Here is a 17414-nt window from a genome sequence, read left to right as displayed (position 1 = left end):
GGGGCCGGGCCCGGGCGCGGGCCCCGGCGCGGTCCCAGCCAGGGCTGTCGCCGCGTCTCTGCCGGGGACGCTCGTGACCTTGGGAGTCGTCCCCTCCCGCCCGGCTGAGCGGGGTCTGCGCCCCCCGGAGCCCCAGGGAACCCTTTGGGAGCAGGAGCGTGGAAATTCAGGTCCCAGTTGATTCACCTGGGTAAACTGGGTGGGAGAGGCTCCCCACAAACCAGGGCAGCGCTTCTCCTCGCCGTTTTACCCTGAGCCGTCATCTGTCCGTCCTGAAAAGGACCCCCAGACCCTCCTCCAGTCCTCGGCGGCTGTGAGGGATGCTGAAGAAGCCGTGTAAGCCAGCCTGCCTGTAAGCATGAGGTTATTGCGGCGCTGTCTGATACCGGCTGACGGGGGCACAGCTCCCCGGCCGCAGTGTTTCACCTGCGAGACCTCTCGGGTAGGGAGCTGCCAGGAGCAGAACAGCCCGTCGGGGTGTCACCGCTGTTGAAGCGAGGGCTGATCAAGAACGTGTGATGTTGTCCACACTGATACAACTTGTTCAGCGCTGTGTCCTGTGGATCAGCAAAGACTGGGCACTGTGGCTTGAAAAAGCCTTTTTGCTGCTTCTCCAGTGGACTGCTGCCTTCTGTCGTGATCGAGAAGATTAAGGGATGTAGTTTCAAAGGTCTGTTTCTGGGAAAGTGTCTGTGTCCTAGATGGAGAATAGACTGGCTGCTTAAGTTGACAAGACTCTGCTGACTTAATTGAGTTTAGGATTAGATCTTGGGTTCGTTTAGAAGTGACCCTCCTGTCTATCCTGCATTTACTCTCCTTGGGACTGTAAAATGATTTGATATTCCCAGAGACTAAGATCGAAGTGTTGGATCCCCGAAGGAGCCCTGGTGCCCCTGAAGCTGGTGTGAGTTATCCATCGTGGCTAGCAGGGCTGTGCTTTCAGCCCAGGCCTTCTAAAGACTTTAAATGTTTCCCTGATAGAAAAAAAAATGTCCTAGCTATTGGGCTGCTATTTTAGCAGCAGCTGTAAGGTCAGACCCTGATAAGTAAGCACTTAATTACACACTTAACTTCATTCATTGATGATAACGCAGCTATGTGTGGGGGTGTAAGTATAGGCAAGTTTCTTACAGTAATTTTTTTTAATGGAAGCACTTCTAATTGTCACACCCAAGATTGAAATGTAATGTTTTGGAACAAAACTGGTGGAAAGCTCAAAGCTGAGCCTTTTTACCTAGCTGATTTTTATTTTCTCCCCAAGGTGTGGTTCTGAGGCAATCCCAAGAGCCCAAAGAGCTGTGGGGATATGTTCAAGTTCGAAGTAAGGCCCACATGTTCTGGTGGCTCTACTATGCAAATAACCCAGCCAAAGACTTCACAGAATTACCTCTTATCTTGTGGCTTCAGGTAAGGTTTGGTGAAAGACACTTAAAGGAGAACTTTCCGTCTGTGCCTGGGTCAGTCTGATAGGTATCTTTCAGCTCTACAGAAATAGGATTCAAAATTGTCCGATTCTAAATGATTCACCTGGTGAAAGAGGTATTCAGGTTAGGAAGAAATAATGAAGATATCATTCTGCAATTGGGGGGTGCCCTCAACTGCTCACCTTCCAGCAAGTTAAACTGCAGACATAGAGGTTGTTCTTACCTTTTGTACAACAGTAGTGCTTTTTGTGCCGGACACTACAAGTACACTGTGGCGTCACAGCTACTTTCCTGAAGAGCTTATAGTCTAAACAGTGTTCAGAGAGAGAGAGAGTAGATAAAATCATCAGAGATTTAGAAAGATTTCTAAATGGAAACAAGGAAGAGAGACTTTGATTGTCTAGAGATTGGTCTCTGAATGAGATCACAGTTTGATAAAAGGCAGTGGTGTGTGCTCCATGTTCGCTTCCAGCAGTACGTTTCAGAAGTTAATGTTGAATATAATCGCTTGATGACTTGGTCTTTTTCTTTGTGGGTTATTTCTTCAGAGTGAAATGCACACGCTGCGCATGCTGATAAAACTAATGACTTGCAAACCTCTGTAGATAGCTAACTTTTGCATTCATATTAAGGGAATAAGGGGAAGGGTTTTCAAACTGCACTCACATAGCATGTAACTCATTAGATGCTTTCACAAGTGGGTAATTGCTTCACTGTTTAAATTCTTGCTTTAAGAAATGGCCTGTGTACACATAATGAAAGACGATGAGGAAGAGAGCCGCCTTTGCAAATTAACATGTAGTGCAAAAGCCATTTTTTTAAATTTACAGTCTGTGGTTCTAGTTACTGGCTTGCTTTTCTTTCTCTCCTATCTGTCATATCTATACCATGCTGCCTTTTAACTTATTTGTCATTTGGTATTTCCCCACAGGGAGGTCCAGGAGCTTCAGGCTGTGGATTTGGGAACTTTGAAGAGATTGGCCCATTAGACAAAGAAATGAAACCAAGAAATACAACCTGGGTATAGTAGAGAGTTCAGCTTCTAATTATTGATTGCAAAATGTTTGTTGTTTGTGTAAGCAGATGATTGCTATCATCACAGAACAGTTTTAATTTAAAGTTCAATAGACCTATGATATTTCATCTTAAAAGAGTGTGGTTAATGAAATGGCTTATATGAATATCCTTGTTAAGAATTGAAGAATAGACCTATTAATTTGATTTGATGGAGTACTACGTCTGGGCTTCCGTGAACTTGTGAATTGCAGATGTCTGGGAAACTGAGAGCAGGGAAGTTCTACAAAGATGTTATTTCAGATCATAGCTTCGTTGCGTACAGTCATAGAGGTTTTTCTGGATGGCTGGCAACGTATAACCAATGGCTCGTAATTACAAGTCCAGTATGGCCTTCAAGGGAAAACAAATTACAGCTGCCTGTGAAGATGGAGGTTTATTCAATGAAATGCATTTGTGCTCTAAGCTACCAATAGTCTAACTACTCTGGGGTTCCCTAGATCGTATGGGTGATCTGCCCTTGGATCACTGGGATTTTTTGGCTGCCTTTCTTGTTGCAGATTGGGCAAATTGAAAGACCTTATGTTGTACCTCTTTATTTGTGAGCCTTACTGCTTTGAGCCGTGCTAGCTATCTGTGTGCTGATCTATTGATTTTATTTGTACACTTGTAACTATACAACTATAGCATTTGCTATAGCTATTTCACAAAAGCCCAGCAACCCAAAAGAAAAAACATCTTATTTTACATTCTGACAGACAAGTCTCACCTGTACCATTCTCTTTTTTGGACTTGCACCTAATTTTTCTGCAAGTTCTTTCAGGGCCAGAGATTCGGCGGCTCAGTTAAACATTTGTGCCATCAAAACTAAGGTTTGCGCTGGTGCTGAGCTGAGGTTTCATACAAACCTTCTTTCTGCTTGTACAGTTGCAGGCAGCCAGTATCTTGTTTGTGGATAATCCTGTGGGCACTGGATTCAGTTATGTGGATGATTGTAGCTTGTTTGCCAAAAACCTTACCACAGTAGTTTCTGATATGATGGTTTTTCTTCGAGAATTCTTCACATGTAGAACAGAATTCCAGGTAAGGGATTTGATTTCTTGGTTAGAATCATATTTTAGTTTGCTTTTAAACGGGTCTCAAAAGGAATTAGTGAACAGCCTTCCAGATGGGCAGTGTTTGCTACTAGGTAGCATGCATTTGGTGGGAGTCAGTGCAGGTATAACCACTGCCACTTATTTCCCACAATTCAGAAGCGGTATCTTGAATTTGGTGCTAGTTAGATGAGCAATAGGGCAGATTATTTGTCTATCGTGCAGTCTGAGAAGCGTGTAGAATCACGGCTGTTTCTAGTTCCAAAATACTGAAGGGCCTGCTCCAAAACTTCCCCCAGTAATTACACCAGGATGTTACAGAAATCTTATCTGCAGCTTAGAAACAGAAAAACATCCAGTTTTTGATAGTGAGAGGTGAACAGCCAGTGCCTGGGTTCTGTGGGATGTGGTTGGAGGTATCTTCTGCCCTCTGTCCAACAGGTTCATTGTGTGACTTCTCTCTCTCTCTCTCCAGACCATCCCATTCTACATATTTTCTGAATCTTACGGAGGTAAAATGGCTGCTGGCATTGCTTTAGAGCTGCATGAAGTAAGTAGTTGGAGGATGTAGTTCACTTTTCACTTTAAAACATGGTATTCTACAAGTACTTATATTTCCTGGAATACACTGTCCCTGTTGCCTAATTCGGACTGCTACTTATTTTTTTCACTTAAAGAAAACTGGTTCTAGAGTCACGAATATCTGACTAAAAGCTGATTTTATTTTTTTTCTTTTTTGTGGTTTGTTTGTTTGTTTTTGTTTTTCCTATTATTCACCAAGGCTGTTCAAAAAGGGACCATAAAGTGCAATTTTATGGGGACTGCTCTTGGAGACTCATGGATTTCTCCTTTGGGTATGTTTAAAATCCTCAGACTGTGGGTGGTTTGTTGTTGTTTTGTTTGTTGGGGTTTTTTTTTTACCATTCGATGGGTACCTAGCGTCAAACATGCCAGCCCTGCCTTAAGTGAATTAAATATCTAGTGAGTCTGGTAAATCAAAAAGCAATACTTCAACATTGCAAGCTGTGATTGAAGTATCTACCTTTAGAATGTATCTAGATTATGAAAAGTCAGTGAGGAGCATACTTGCATTTGAAGTGGGGTGCTGGTGAAATGTCCCTACACATCTCTACAGCCTCTGAGGTGTTTTGGTAAGAGTACTGCACTTAAAATGTGGCCACCAAATGGTTCACAAGGTTGCAACTGAGGTTTTCTCTTTCTTTTCACAAGAAGACCTTGTGCTGAGGAACTGATGTGCTCACAGACCTGGAAGAGATGGGGGAGGGGGGTGTGGTGGAAGACAAACAAATTAAAGGTCTCTTGGTCCTTCAGTGAGGTTTGCAAGGGCAGGCTCCACAGATTCTCTGCAGCATGGGACATCAAGCAAACTCCCATCTGTCTTAGGATCAGCTGCTCCTTGAGACCTTATAAACGAACTTGTTATAAAACAGATTTGTTTTATAACTAGATTTTTTTCCCCCTGTAACTTTTGCAAATAGATCAGTTTAGACAATGCCCATCCACTTGTCAGATCTCCCCCCATGTTCTAGCAACATGCTGCAGTGTTGGGGTGAGAACATTTTGGTAAGAACATGTCTGTTGCTTTAAATAAACTTCACTGATTAATGTTTAGGGGGTTAATGACGTTGCAGTGCTTTTATTGGTTCTCGGGATTTGTAAAGAACCTGCTCTGTGGTACGTAACCTTTGGGCTAAACTGAGCTGACAGTACCTTTTTACTGATTAATTCATCTCCATATATTTTCACAATCATTCTTGCTACAATAAAGGAAAAGTAAAGGAAATTCTATGTCAAAAACTTAGATGTTTGCAATCTGTTCTGTTTCTTTAGACTCTGTGCTGTCCTGGGGGCCCTACCTTTACAGCATTGTAAGTAGCTTCTTAAACTCTTGGTCCTCACCTGATTACTTGTACTGCCATAGAGTATAAATGGGTGTTGTTTTTTAAGGTTAGCTCATAGCTAGAATAAAACCTCGAATGCATGGAGACTGTTAGCGAGAAATGAATGTGAAATTATAATTAAAGCTGTCCTCCTTTGTGTTTGTCTTCCAGTCTCTCCTTGATGATAATGGTCTAGCAGAGGTGACTGCTGTTGCCAAAGAAATAATGGATGCAATAAATAAAAATCAATATGGGCTGGCCACTGAGCTCTGGGGCAAGGCTGAAGGTGTCATTGAAGAGGTGAGATCTTCTCTGACCAGCATAAATAACTAACTGGTGCTTGGGGAGGCACACCATTTCAGGTTATCCTTTCTATGAGCACTGGGTTGGCGTGAATCCTCCGTCCAACCCCCTGCCCAGTCATTTTTGCCAGTACATGTTTCATGCCAGTGCTGATGTAAAAGAGCTGTTTGTTTGCTGTGCACCGCTGTGTGATTGTAAGAGAGGCAGTGGGTGGGGCGACCCACATGGGCTTGCAGTATTGCATCAAGGTTTCAACCTGTCACATCACTTAAATAGATGCTTAATTTTTAGCATTTAACTAGTCCTGTTGATTTCTATAGAACCCGGTGTCAACTTAAATGAGCTGTGTGTCCTTGAAAGCTTTGTTCTGAATATTGAAAACTGCATCCAGCAAGACACAAATGTCAAGTTAAGCATAGATCTCTATTTAAAGAACTACAGTAGGTGCACAGGGTAGAAAGGAACCTCGAGTTACGTCCTGTTACTGCAGGTTACTGCATCATGTTACTTAGCAGTACTTTAAGCAAGTTCCAGCTTAAAAGATAGGTAAAGTTTTGCTTTTTTTTTTTTACTTGTTGAAGGGTTGCTCCAAAATCTCACTCTTTCTTGTGTTTTTGTTTTAGTACAAGTAAGGCTCTGGCTTCCTCAAACTGAAAGACAAATCTGGAGCTGCTTCCTTTCCTTGCTCTTTTTTTGTTTCGTTTTGTTTCATGACTGGCAGTGTCTTGCACGTAGTTGGTTTCACTTCTTACTGTTTGGAAGGAACTTGTGGTTCCGATTTTGTGTTTCTCTTCAACTCTGCTTGTCTTCTCCTCCCAGCTGTGATATCGCTGTCAGGGTGCAGGCATTTCAGTTCTTTTAGGGTTGCTGTTGTGAGCTGATTTCTGACCTATGCATTGGAACTTTAAAGATTCAAAAATTGAATAAAGCAGGGCTTCAAGAATCTCAAGTAACTTCTCTAATGGCAACACTGATTGCACTTGTCCTTTGGATGCAGACAGTTTGTTGTCTGCATCAGAGCTGCCATTCTGCACTTCTTGGACTCGTCCAGATGTTAGCAGTTCCAACAGAGGGGTGGCTGATGCCTATCACAACGTTCTTGAGGAAGCATTTGAGATTTTGAAGGGTTGTAGGTTGGGAGGATGTTGAGCAAGAGGCAGCATCAGGCTAGACTAGATCTAGCAGAAGAAACCATCTGAAAGCATCATCTGGCGTTGCAACTCTTTATAATGAGTAATGAGAATCTGCAGTCATTTGCAGGGTGTAAGGCTTCCTGTAGCTTCACATCCGCTTTGGAGAAGTAAACAGCATCTCTGGCACAACCCATGTGTAAACAATACAGACTTGAGAAAACTCTTCCCCATGTCTCAAAGCAAATGTAGAACCAAAGGTTTTCCATAAGTATCTTCTTGACATGTAGGTAAAGTGGCAGGTCACAAGGTCCTTTATTTAGGACTTACCTCTTTTTTCAGAAGCGAGTCTGTTCCTTATACCTGAGAAATGTTTTTGTTGCAGTGTTACTGAAATTATCTTGTGATTTCAGAACACAGACAATGTGAACTTTTATAACATCATGACTGAGGAGGTTCCAGAGATGAAATCAAATGAACAAGAAAATCTCCATCTCAGTAAGTTGTATTTAAGTAGTTGAGCTTCTGAGGCCCTATGTTTGCATTCACGTACCTTCAACTCTGATAGTGGGAACAGCCTTAATTTAGCATATCCTTAAAATGGGGCCTTCAGATCCAAAGGATATTGATATTCTCCTGAGCAGAACTTGTTTGCTCTTGCATAAATAGGGATAAACAGGAATATAGAACAACCCTTCTATAGATTGCACCTCCACCTATACATCCTGCACAAATTATTCCAAGGAAGTAGTCAGTATAATTGCAACATAGTTTTATGACCTTTAAGTTACTTTCTTTTAATGTCTTTCATTTCTGTCTTCAAGCTAGGACGCAAAAATGTCTCATCAATATAAATAGTCTGATTAGACTCTTTTACTCCCTGATGTTTATGCATCAATGTGAAAAACACATGTATAGAGTTTCTTTCAAGCTCTTTATCCTTTCTGTTGGCTTCAGCAGTGAAGGTGAACGGCACAGTTAACTCCCAAAAGTAAAGTGTTGCAGCTCAAAAATAACTGGCCTGTTGGGGAGAAGATATCATGTCTGTACCAAGTGGCTAACGCAGAACCTGGTCCCCTGAAAAAGTGCTGTGTTAGCCAAAAGTAGAAATGCGTGGTTGGGTTCTTCCCGTATCATCCCCTGCCCTAAATAAGGGTTGACTTCAGTGGTTTCTAGTAAAAGTAAGCAAATCTCTCTGTGTTGTTGCATTTTCATTAGAAAAGATTTTATTGGCCAAGACTGTAACACTGAAAATTGTTATCTATGCAAGATGACTGTCTTACATGTGCCACTAATCAAAGTGTGTCTTTTTCAGTAGGACTTTACCAGCGCCATGTTAAAAATATGCATAAGGACAGCCTAAATGAATTGATGAACGGACCCATCAGAAAGAAGCTAAAAATTATTCCTGACTGTGTGAAATGGGGAGGTACTTTCCTGTCTGCTAGTGTGGATCTAATGAGTGTATTATTGCCTTTTACAGTATTGCACTCTGTAGGAAGATACTTCAGTGTAGTAAGCAGTCACATTAAATTGTCATTATCCTTGGGCCTAAGAAGAGGACTTATTCTCAGAAATGAACACGTAATGGGGCAGGCCCGTGGGAGCAGATGTGGTTCTGGTTGCGATTCTGCTGCTTGTCTCTATCTTTAGTCAAGCAGCTAAAAATGCAGGGGGAGGAAGAAGATCTTCCGTGTCTAAGCAGCTGGTTTCTGTCTTTCACACAGTCTTGCTGAAATTCCTGTCAGTTTTTCTCTGCCAGAAATCTGGTGTCCTGTAATGTTGCATGGTGTGGAGGGGAGGGCGTAAAACAGAAAGGAAGGCTTAAAGGACTGATGCCTGCACCCTGTATGTGTATAATAGGAGCCAGAAGCTACAGTGCTGTGTGTGAGCTCCAGTGGGAGCATGGCTGCTTTCTGGTTCTCTTTAGTTCCTCAGACTGATAAATCGCTGGCTGCTGCTTTGGGCTAGGACTGTTTTATGAAGCCATGAACTGCATTTTAGGACCCCTAGCCAGTTGCTTCTGTCCCAGCTTGGGGATGACATTCATCATCAGTTAAAATTTGTCTTCTTTCTGGTTCCAACCAGGTCAGTCCAAAGATGTCTTTGAGAACATGGCTGAGGACTTCATGAAACCTGTCATTGATATTGTTGATCAGCTTTTGGCAGCCAACGTCAGTGTTACAGTCTATAATGGGCAGCTGGATCTCATTGTTGACACCATGGGTAAGGGACTTCTTGACTGGAGTTAGGAACAGAACACGTGACAAGTAGAACGTGAATATTGGTACCTGGATCTCTCCAGTCTTCTGTGCAAATCTCCTATCTAACTGGCAATGCTTAAATACTACAGTCGTAAATGAGCAGCTCTTAGTATGGTTGGTTTACATCCTTCTGAGAGAGGCAATTCCTTTACCTCCATTATACTGTTGGGAAATGGATCTGCAACATCAATAATGGCTTGTTTCAGGGAAGCCCATAAGTAATTAGGTAGCTAATAATTCACTTAATTCTTCTGGATAGACACATATATATGTATGTATGCTCATTCATAAGTGAAGAATGAGGATACATGAATAAATATATGGCGATTATCCTCCTGCTGTGCCTTGAAGATCTTGTTCTCTGGGGCAAAGGCCATATCTTGCTGCAGATTTGTGCACAATACAGGTTAGCCTTCACTGAGTGGCCTGCAGCAGAGAGCATGGTGCCAGGTGAGATGGAACAAGGGTGTTGGCAATTAATCAGGGAGGGTGCAGTTGAAGAGTGATCACACCAGCTGCTCAGTAACATGTGTAGGCTCCTGCATGTCTTGGCCACTCAAGGGCTTGCTTTGTCCCTTGCTGCTTGCAAGATGCAGTTGATCAAGTGGCAGTTTGGGAGCCAGGCCAAGTGTTGCTGGAATGCCTCATGCTGCGAGACTGCCGTGGTCTCTTCCATTCACCTTTTCTTATTGATATAAATAATCTGCAGTCACAGACTGCGTAAACGTCTTCCTATGTTGTGAAAGGCTTTATCCTTTGTCTGTCTCTGCCCACTTAGATATTCAGATGCCCTTCATGAACAACATAGCAATCAATAAATCAGGAAACAGAGTAGGCTGTCAAAACAGATTAGCAGTTAGTGGTGCTCCAGTTTATCACATTTTGAGCTAAAATTGAGCTGCAGTTAACATGTAAATTCTTCCAGTAGTTCAGAGGTAGGCTAAAGCTTTGTCCCCTGTGGTGTCCTGGAATTGGTCTTTCTGCTGTCTTGACCTCCACCTTCTCTAGCAGGCATCCGAAAACAGAAAACCTTTCCAGTTTCTTCTTGATGAGTGACTAACAAACAGAGAAGCAGCGTCTCTTCTGATTTCCAGGAGGGGGACTTGGTGCGGCTGACCCTTCTCCATGGCAGGACATTCAAGGTGTTTGAGGAGTAAAGCAAAATATGTCAGAATTGCTAGGGCTGCAGAGCCTCTAAGAGGCACGTGTTCAACTTGTGCAATCATAAGTCCATTTCACATACATCTTCACTGTTTGCTTTTTCCCTTCTCCCTCCATTGGTTGGTTTCAGCTTGTCCTGAACACAGCCTTGGTCATTTTCCTAGGCGTAGCAAAATTGTTTTTAGAATCTGAGCGCACAGAGACTTTCTGCTAACTGCTGTATTGGTATCTAGTACAGTGGGCATCCAGCTGAACTGGGACTCCCAAGCTGCTATGTCAGTATCGGTAATCAAGCATATCTCTTATCTCTAACAGGCCAGGAGGCATGGATCCGGAAACTGAAATGGCCTAATTTGGACCAGTTCAAGCAGCAAAGGTGGAAGGCACTCTATGTGTCTCCAGAGTCCACTGAGACAGCTGCTTTCCACAAGGCCTATGAGAACTTCGCTTTCTTCTGGATTCTTAAGGCTGGGCACATGGTAAATAATATACTTCTTGGGGTGGGATGCACCATTATGAGCAAGAAAACTGAAGATGCATATATACTTGCTGTCTGCTTCCTTATAGTAGCTGCTTACCATGTGCTCTCATCTCTGTGCTAGGTACCGTCTGATCAAGGAGAGATGGCACTGAAAATGGTCAGGATGGTGACCCAACAGCAGCACTAGGGAAGGGGAGGCCAGCTGGTATGGCTTCCTGCCGAATGTTAGTGCTCTTGCGGAATGTGAGTCCAGAATAATAAGCCGCAGGAGGAACAATGGCTATTCGGACACATAGCCTCTCTGATCTTGCTGATAATGTGCACAAGTACTTATGGAAAGGCATTTTTTTCCTTGAATGAGTTGTTGCTTTTGAATTTGTAAGCTGTGATTTGCTGCCTTAACTCTGTTCATAATGACTCTTCTAGAGGGAAGTCCACTGTCATAAACAACTAGCTCTGAGCCTTTGTCTTTGACTTGGAAGGATTTTGTGCTTTTGTAAAAAAACTGCCCTTCCCTGAATGCTCTCTTGTCTGTTCACACACCAAGACTAAAACTGATTTGAGTCCTGACAGATTTGCTGTTTGTTCCTCTCAGAGAGCTAACCTGCTTCACAAGGCCGTGGAATGTTCCTTCCTCTGTCCTCAGGCCTCTGCTTGAGTCACCTGGCTGGATTACAAGCTGAAGACATGGAGATGCCAGGATAGAAGATCTGCCCTAAAGGAATTACAGTCCATCTCATCTTGCTGAGGTGCCTGAGTTAGGATCCAAGATTCTTCAGGCTTCCTGTGCTATGGAGAGAGAACCCTTCCCAGAGGAGGATTTGACCTTTTTCATCTGACCATTTGTTTATTGTTTTCATTCTTTTTAATGACTGTTACTCAAACTTTGCCTTTATTTTTAACACCTAAAGCACATCCAGCAGGAAGTCCTGCTTTCCTGTATGCTGAAGCAAGAGCCCTGTTAATACCCTCTGTACAAAACAGAGCCCTAATGGACAGAAGTCTCTTAAAAACTTCTGAGCTTAGCCTGGAGAGTGGAAAGGAGAGCATTATTTGAGCAATAATAGCATAATTCTGAAAGATAATATCAGTGTTTAAAAGGAGGATATACAAGCTAGAACCAATATTTTGATCCATATTTTTCTAGAGCTTTTTTTAAGTCTTGCAGAGACTTATTATGTTGAAACATTTTTTTTTTTATACAGGACACAGTCAAGAGGACATGGTCAGACATCATTTGATTTCTGCTATGGAGCACAAAGTGACCGTTGTTTATTTGTGTCTGATAGCAGGCACAACAGCTTGTTCTAGCTGTCAGAGTCCTAAATAAATAGCAACCTCTCCATTACTCCAGCAACTGAAACTGTCATGAAATGTCTGATAGTGTTGGCTTCGCAAGGACTGAGGCATAATGCTAAGTAAAAACATATGCAATCACCCAGCAGCTGGAGTATTGGCACCTAATAATTGCTTGCTTTCTTCATGTTCTCTGCTTGAACTGTATTCTTAAGAACTTTAGCAATGCAAATCCAGATCTTCTTTTAAAACACTTTTTTCAATAAATGCAATAGGTCTAATTCATCTCTCTTCAGCATCACGTTGATTTCACTGCTTGAAAATCACATCTTTTCTGTTTTGGCTTTTCAGTGTAAAGCCCCTGCCGATGGGAGCGGATACAGTCACACTTGAGAGGGAAGGGTACAGGACTGCTCTCCCCCATGACTGCACCTCAAGATGAGGAGCACATGCACTGGGGACCGCAGCCCCTCCCATCCTTTCCATAAAATGCACTCCTTCAGAGCGTGAAGGGCAACCCAGAATGGCTCGGTAGAATCAAGCCAGCAATTGCTTCTATTCTCTTTCTTGTTAAACATTAGATGAACAAGAATAAGAGGAGGGTCCTAGAGGTCTGTGAATCTGCATATCTGCATTCTTGGAATATTTAAAAATAACTCGCCAAGCAAATAAGGGTGTCTGAGCCTGGGTAGTTTGGGTTGGCTTGTAGTCCTGAATCCTGTTATATACAATACTTTGCATTATGCCTAAACAACTTAATACTACAGGGCTTGATAGAGGGAAAGAATTGAGAAGATGGTATCTCCAGAAAGCAGCATTTACTGTTGTTGTTACGCTTCTCTATCAAATGGGACATTCATTCACATTGCCTAGAGCTTGTGCTCAGTGACGGGCCTGAGACATCTGTTTCTTGTCCTGCTTTGTTTTAGCTTCTGCAGGTTTTTTGTTGGCAAAGAGATGCCTTACGAGGAAAAAAGATGGTTTCAATAAGACTGGTGGTAACGGTTTGTTGGTTTTAGGGGCTATGTCAAATCTAAATGTGTTATAATAAAAATACTTGCCCATGGAGACAGGCTCTTAAATAGTGTCCATTTAAATGCAAACAACAAAAAAGCAGCAATCCTTTAATATCAAGGAAGATCCCTTCCTTTTATTTCACTAAGGGCTTTGTAACTAGTGCGTCACAGCTCTAGATTGTCACAAAGGTAGGTCGCCTGTCCAGGAGATGCTGTAAGAAATGGGTTGCTTTGAAAGGAGTTCAAGTCCTGCTGTGTATCTGATTAGCAGTGACATACTTTGTCCATTTTGATTTTGTGCAGTATGCTATTTCCAGATAAGGGCTGTCGCTTGGCAAATCCATTAGAATGAATCATTCTAAATATTAGTAGGATTTCTTACAGATGCTGGACCAGTCAAAAGAAAACAGCCCAATGTTTGTATTTCACCCTCTGCAGCTGCAGATTTTGATTGCACAGGTAGCCTGAGAGCCACTGCCTTACTTTGCTCACCATCAATTGAGGATAATTTTCATAGAAACAAATCTAACTGTGTTAAAAATCAATAATTCAGCACTGCCTCTTCAGCATGAACAATTTTGGCTTTCTATAACTCTCTACCTTTTCTAAGCCAGAGAAAGAAACCTAAAAGTTATCCACTATGTCTTTTTCCTTTCTATTTTGCTGGATCTGGGAGGATATAATGGGGAAGGGTCACTTGATGTATCCACTGTGCCTTAAACCAGTGTGTACCAGTGCCTCGTGGTCACTGGTACACAGAGGGTATGGGACAGATGGACCTTTGGTCTGGCTTTTACAGCTGTTCCTATGCAGTAGACAGTGAGACTGTTGTGGACAGATGAACACAGGAGGCAAGAGATCTGCCCCATTTGCCACCATAGGGGTGTCTGTGCAGACACAGTGTTTGTGTCTGATGTAACTAATCTGTCATGGAGGACTTTTGCCATGGGAAGAGTGAATCACATAAGCTATTTCTAAAGGGAATTTGGCACATAATGCTCAGCGATTTTTATGTCTTCAAAGTTTTGAGGCTTAACAGTGGGCACGTAGCTGTGCGTTCTTTTTTTTTCAGAAGAGGAACATTGAAATGTTGCAACAACTGCTCATCTCCGGATTCAAAGCCACAACAAAAGGAGAACATCTGTGTACTGAGGCAAGATGGAAATCTTGGAGCACTTCTTCATTGTCATGTTATGTCTATTATCCTGTAAACACTCTGCTGTATGGCAGCACAATTTGTGTGTGTCACTTCTGAACTCTGGGGTATGTTCATGTTTTTCCAGGAGGGATTCAGGAAAGGAGTAGTGATTTATCTGACCCACAGACAGTGATGAAGGAATAGTAAGAATTTGAGTAGAGCACAGTTCACCCTCACAACATTTCTCTGAAAACTGGTTTTGGTATTTGCTGTATAATAGATTTGGTAGTTAAGGAGTAGCTTTAGCTCTTGTGGAGGAAAAAATGTACCATTCTGGTCACTGGGGGGGATTTTTTTTTTTTTTTCCTTTTTTCTAACTGTGGCTGGTAATTGAGGTAGTAGGGAACTATGTTGGATATATCTGCAGGAGTAGAGATGTGTTAGTAATAATGGACTAACGCAGTGGTTTTCAACCTATCTCAGTTTACAAACCCCTCACCTAAAATATTTCCAAGGAAAGCAAAGCACCCTTAAAAATTTCATATATTGACCCTGACTCTTTACTTGTATCTGATAAGTAATATAATTCAGTGGCTAGCAGTAGCAGAGTATTTGCAGAATTGATGCACTAACTATACCAGTGGGCTAAAACAGATGGGAATATTGGCAGGCCATGTCCCATAGGGGACTTCAGAATTTCCAGCCTTGGTCTGAAATAGTCCTAAATGGTTAGTCTTCAGGACATACTCTAAAGCATACATTGATGCCTTTTCTTTTTTTTCCTTCTTCCCCTCCCCCTAACCTACTAGAGGTTGAAAAACAAAGCACTAAAAGGGCATGGCATTGTGTTAATTTATCATAGTTAGCTGTTGGTGTTGGGTGCTCCCACAAACTGGAAAGCGAGCGATAGACTATGAGAGATTTCTCCTATTGCAGGGACCTCTGAACAGTGAGCCAGACAATAACCCCTCCTTGCCTGCTGTTCCAGGGACTGGGCAAGCACCGCAAACAATCTACCTTGAGATTAGCATATCAGGCCTCAGCTCAGAAAGGGGGCTTTCCACTTCAGTACTTTTGTGGTCCAGAGCTTTGGTTTTCTGTTCATTCTGTGGCTACAATACTGCAGGGAGGAAGTTGGGGTGTCTCAGAAGACCAGAAACATCCAGACAGTATCCAGTTGCAGCAAATGTCTCACTGTTGCTCTGCTGTTCAGTATTTTCATCTAATGTATTGCACAAATCTGAATCCAAAGTACTCTTGTGGCAAGGCAGGGTTTTAGGATGTAGAACTCACTCATCCAAAACGTTCACTTGGATGTCACGTAGGCAAAAGCCACTACAGATTCACAGGGGACTTGAACAAATAAGGCCAGAGTGACTGTACGGCAGGGAGGCAAAAATCATACTTTTGCTGAAGCTGATTCAAATCCAGGAGCTCATTTCTGTTCTCCCCTAATTTTTATCCTCAGTCTCAATACTGAAATTTATAGGTAGATACTGTGATGAATAGGGCTGTATCGGGTTTAAAGTGCTGTGAATCATCTAAGCATAAGAGACAGCTGGAATAATTCCACTTGCAAGCTGTAGTCAGTAGATTTGATGATGCCTACCACAATCATTTTGAAGGCAATTCTAAAGGTTGCTAGAACCAGCCTGGTTAAACTGCTTTTCGAATTGCTTCTCTGTTCCTAAAATCTCCTTTTCAGGACTGTTTCTCTACAAGCAAGCTGGTTGCAGTCTGTCTTTGAACCAGTCAGACTGTGCTCATCACCATTAGCCCCACAGCCAATTTGGCCCATTGATGGTCACAGCAGTAATGATGCCGCACCTACATTCTCTAGCATAATTATTTTTGTTCTGTCCTTTATCTCCCATTAGTCAGCCAACTTGGACTCAGCTTACACAGTCTGTTTCAAGACACAACAAGTAATCACTGTTCGACTTTAGCATCAGTATGGTATATCATGTTCTAATTTTATTATTCTGTCCCAGATCTCATTGCTAAATAAAGCAATATCTGGGAATTACATTCCTGTAATCAGCTGTAATAAAACTGCAGACGGAACATATTTATTCAGATGTTATGTAGTCCATCTTGGATAGGACAAAATAAGCAAAATTTTAGAAACTTTATTTGAAGCAGTAAGGGATAACTTACAGAACAGTTCATACGCTGTGTTACGGGTGAGTTAACTTAAAGAAAATACACTGGCTGGTGCACCCTCAGTCTTTAACAGCTGCTAGATGATTTTTTTTTTTTTTTTAATAAATTGAGGCGGGGGGGAGTCTTTCCCTTCAAGAGTCTGGGGCTTAGGTCTGTTAATGTTATTTGCTTGTTAGAGCCAGACAGGAATGTTTGCGTGTCTCTTGACAGCTTTTTTGGGGGTAGGAATTGAAAATAACTTGACTGTAGCTACTACACTAGGTCTCCTTTTTACACAGTTTTCTTGGAGTCTTAAATATTTCATTGTACCCAGAATCTCCTGTGAAGGAGTGCAGGTCTCTTCCTGAAGCACTGAGGGACAGAAATGACCTAGTGGCCTGGCAGCTGCCAGATGCTTTGTAGCACCATTAATGCTTTCAGGACATTGCCAGATGCCATTGCACGTTATAATCTGAGGCAAATGTAAATCTACCCAACTGCTTAGAGCTCTTCAGAGAAAAGCTGACGGGTACTGTCCTTTCCCTGAGAGAAGGCAGCAGGGAGGCTTCTGGAATGTACCAGAAAGAGGTTTGGTCCCAGGCCATTTGGAGGACGGTGGGACTTCTTGGAACAGGAGGAAAGCTTGCTGTATCCAATACTACTCATTCACCTCTTTTTACATGCGATTTTTCTTACCAACCACAGTAGCCTCACCTTGCTGCCCTACGCAAAGTGACCAGCGATGGGAGTCCCTTGGCTGGTGACAAAAGTGCAGTGAAATGGCTGGCCACTTGGTGGAGTAAGGAGACCTTCAAATACCATGGGAACACGCTGGCGTTAGCAGCTACACTTCTGTTGCTGTCCCTGGAAATAACCTGGTCAGCGCTTGGAAACATGAGTTTGATCCTATGAATTCACAGTGGAAATGGTTTTATGTGAACCGTTACAGAGGATTATTTAGCTTGAGCAATAACTTTATGAGGACAGATATTTTGGTCTTTGTGGGCACAACTCCAATTACAACGAGGCTTTATAGTTGCAAATAACAGC

General features: G+C 42.5%; 2 protein-coding genes across 3 annotated transcripts in view; one reads left to right on the top strand and one right to left on the bottom strand.

The window, feature by feature from the left end:
• The window catches only part of COIL (coilin), a 7636-nt gene extending 7373 nt beyond the window's left edge, over nucleotides 1–263 (bottom strand). Inside the window, exon 1 of the mRNA XM_009323790.1 lies at nucleotides 187–263. Coding sequence (XP_009322065.1) covers nucleotides 187–263 — 77 coding nt within the window. The remainder of the gene's footprint in view (nucleotides 1–186) is intronic.
• Nucleotides 264–1263: 1000 nt separating this feature from the next.
• Nucleotides 1264–13135, top strand: SCPEP1 (serine carboxypeptidase 1). 2 transcript variants are annotated; one of them, XM_009323713.1, is made up of 12 exons: nucleotides 1264–1407; nucleotides 2356–2445; nucleotides 3366–3521; nucleotides 4008–4082; nucleotides 4314–4386; nucleotides 5384–5421; nucleotides 5605–5733; nucleotides 7280–7364; nucleotides 8182–8295; nucleotides 8955–9092; nucleotides 10607–10770; nucleotides 10894–13135. In XM_009323713.1, the coding sequence occupies exons 1-12, from the start codon at nucleotides 1333–1335 to the stop codon at nucleotides 10957–10959; spliced, it is 1203 nt and encodes a 400-aa protein (XP_009321988.1). In that variant the 5' UTR covers nucleotides 1264–1332; the 3' UTR covers nucleotides 10960–13135. The 2 variants fall into 2 exon arrangements, with proteins under 2 accessions (XP_009321988.1, XP_009321987.1); XM_009323712.1 differs by having other exon boundaries at nucleotides 1273–1407; nucleotides 8185–8295.
• The last annotated feature ends 4279 nt before the right edge of the window (nucleotides 13136–17414 follow it).

The sequence above is a fragment of the Pygoscelis adeliae genome, unplaced genomic scaffold, assembly GCF_000699105.1.
Source record: "Pygoscelis adeliae isolate BGI_AS28 unplaced genomic scaffold, ASM69910v1 Scaffold75, whole genome shotgun sequence".
NCBI lineage: Eukaryota > Metazoa > Chordata > Aves > Sphenisciformes > Spheniscidae > Pygoscelis > Pygoscelis adeliae.
The sequence above is the reverse complement of the archived record's forward strand: the minus strand, read 5'-3'. Positions and strand labels throughout refer to the sequence as shown.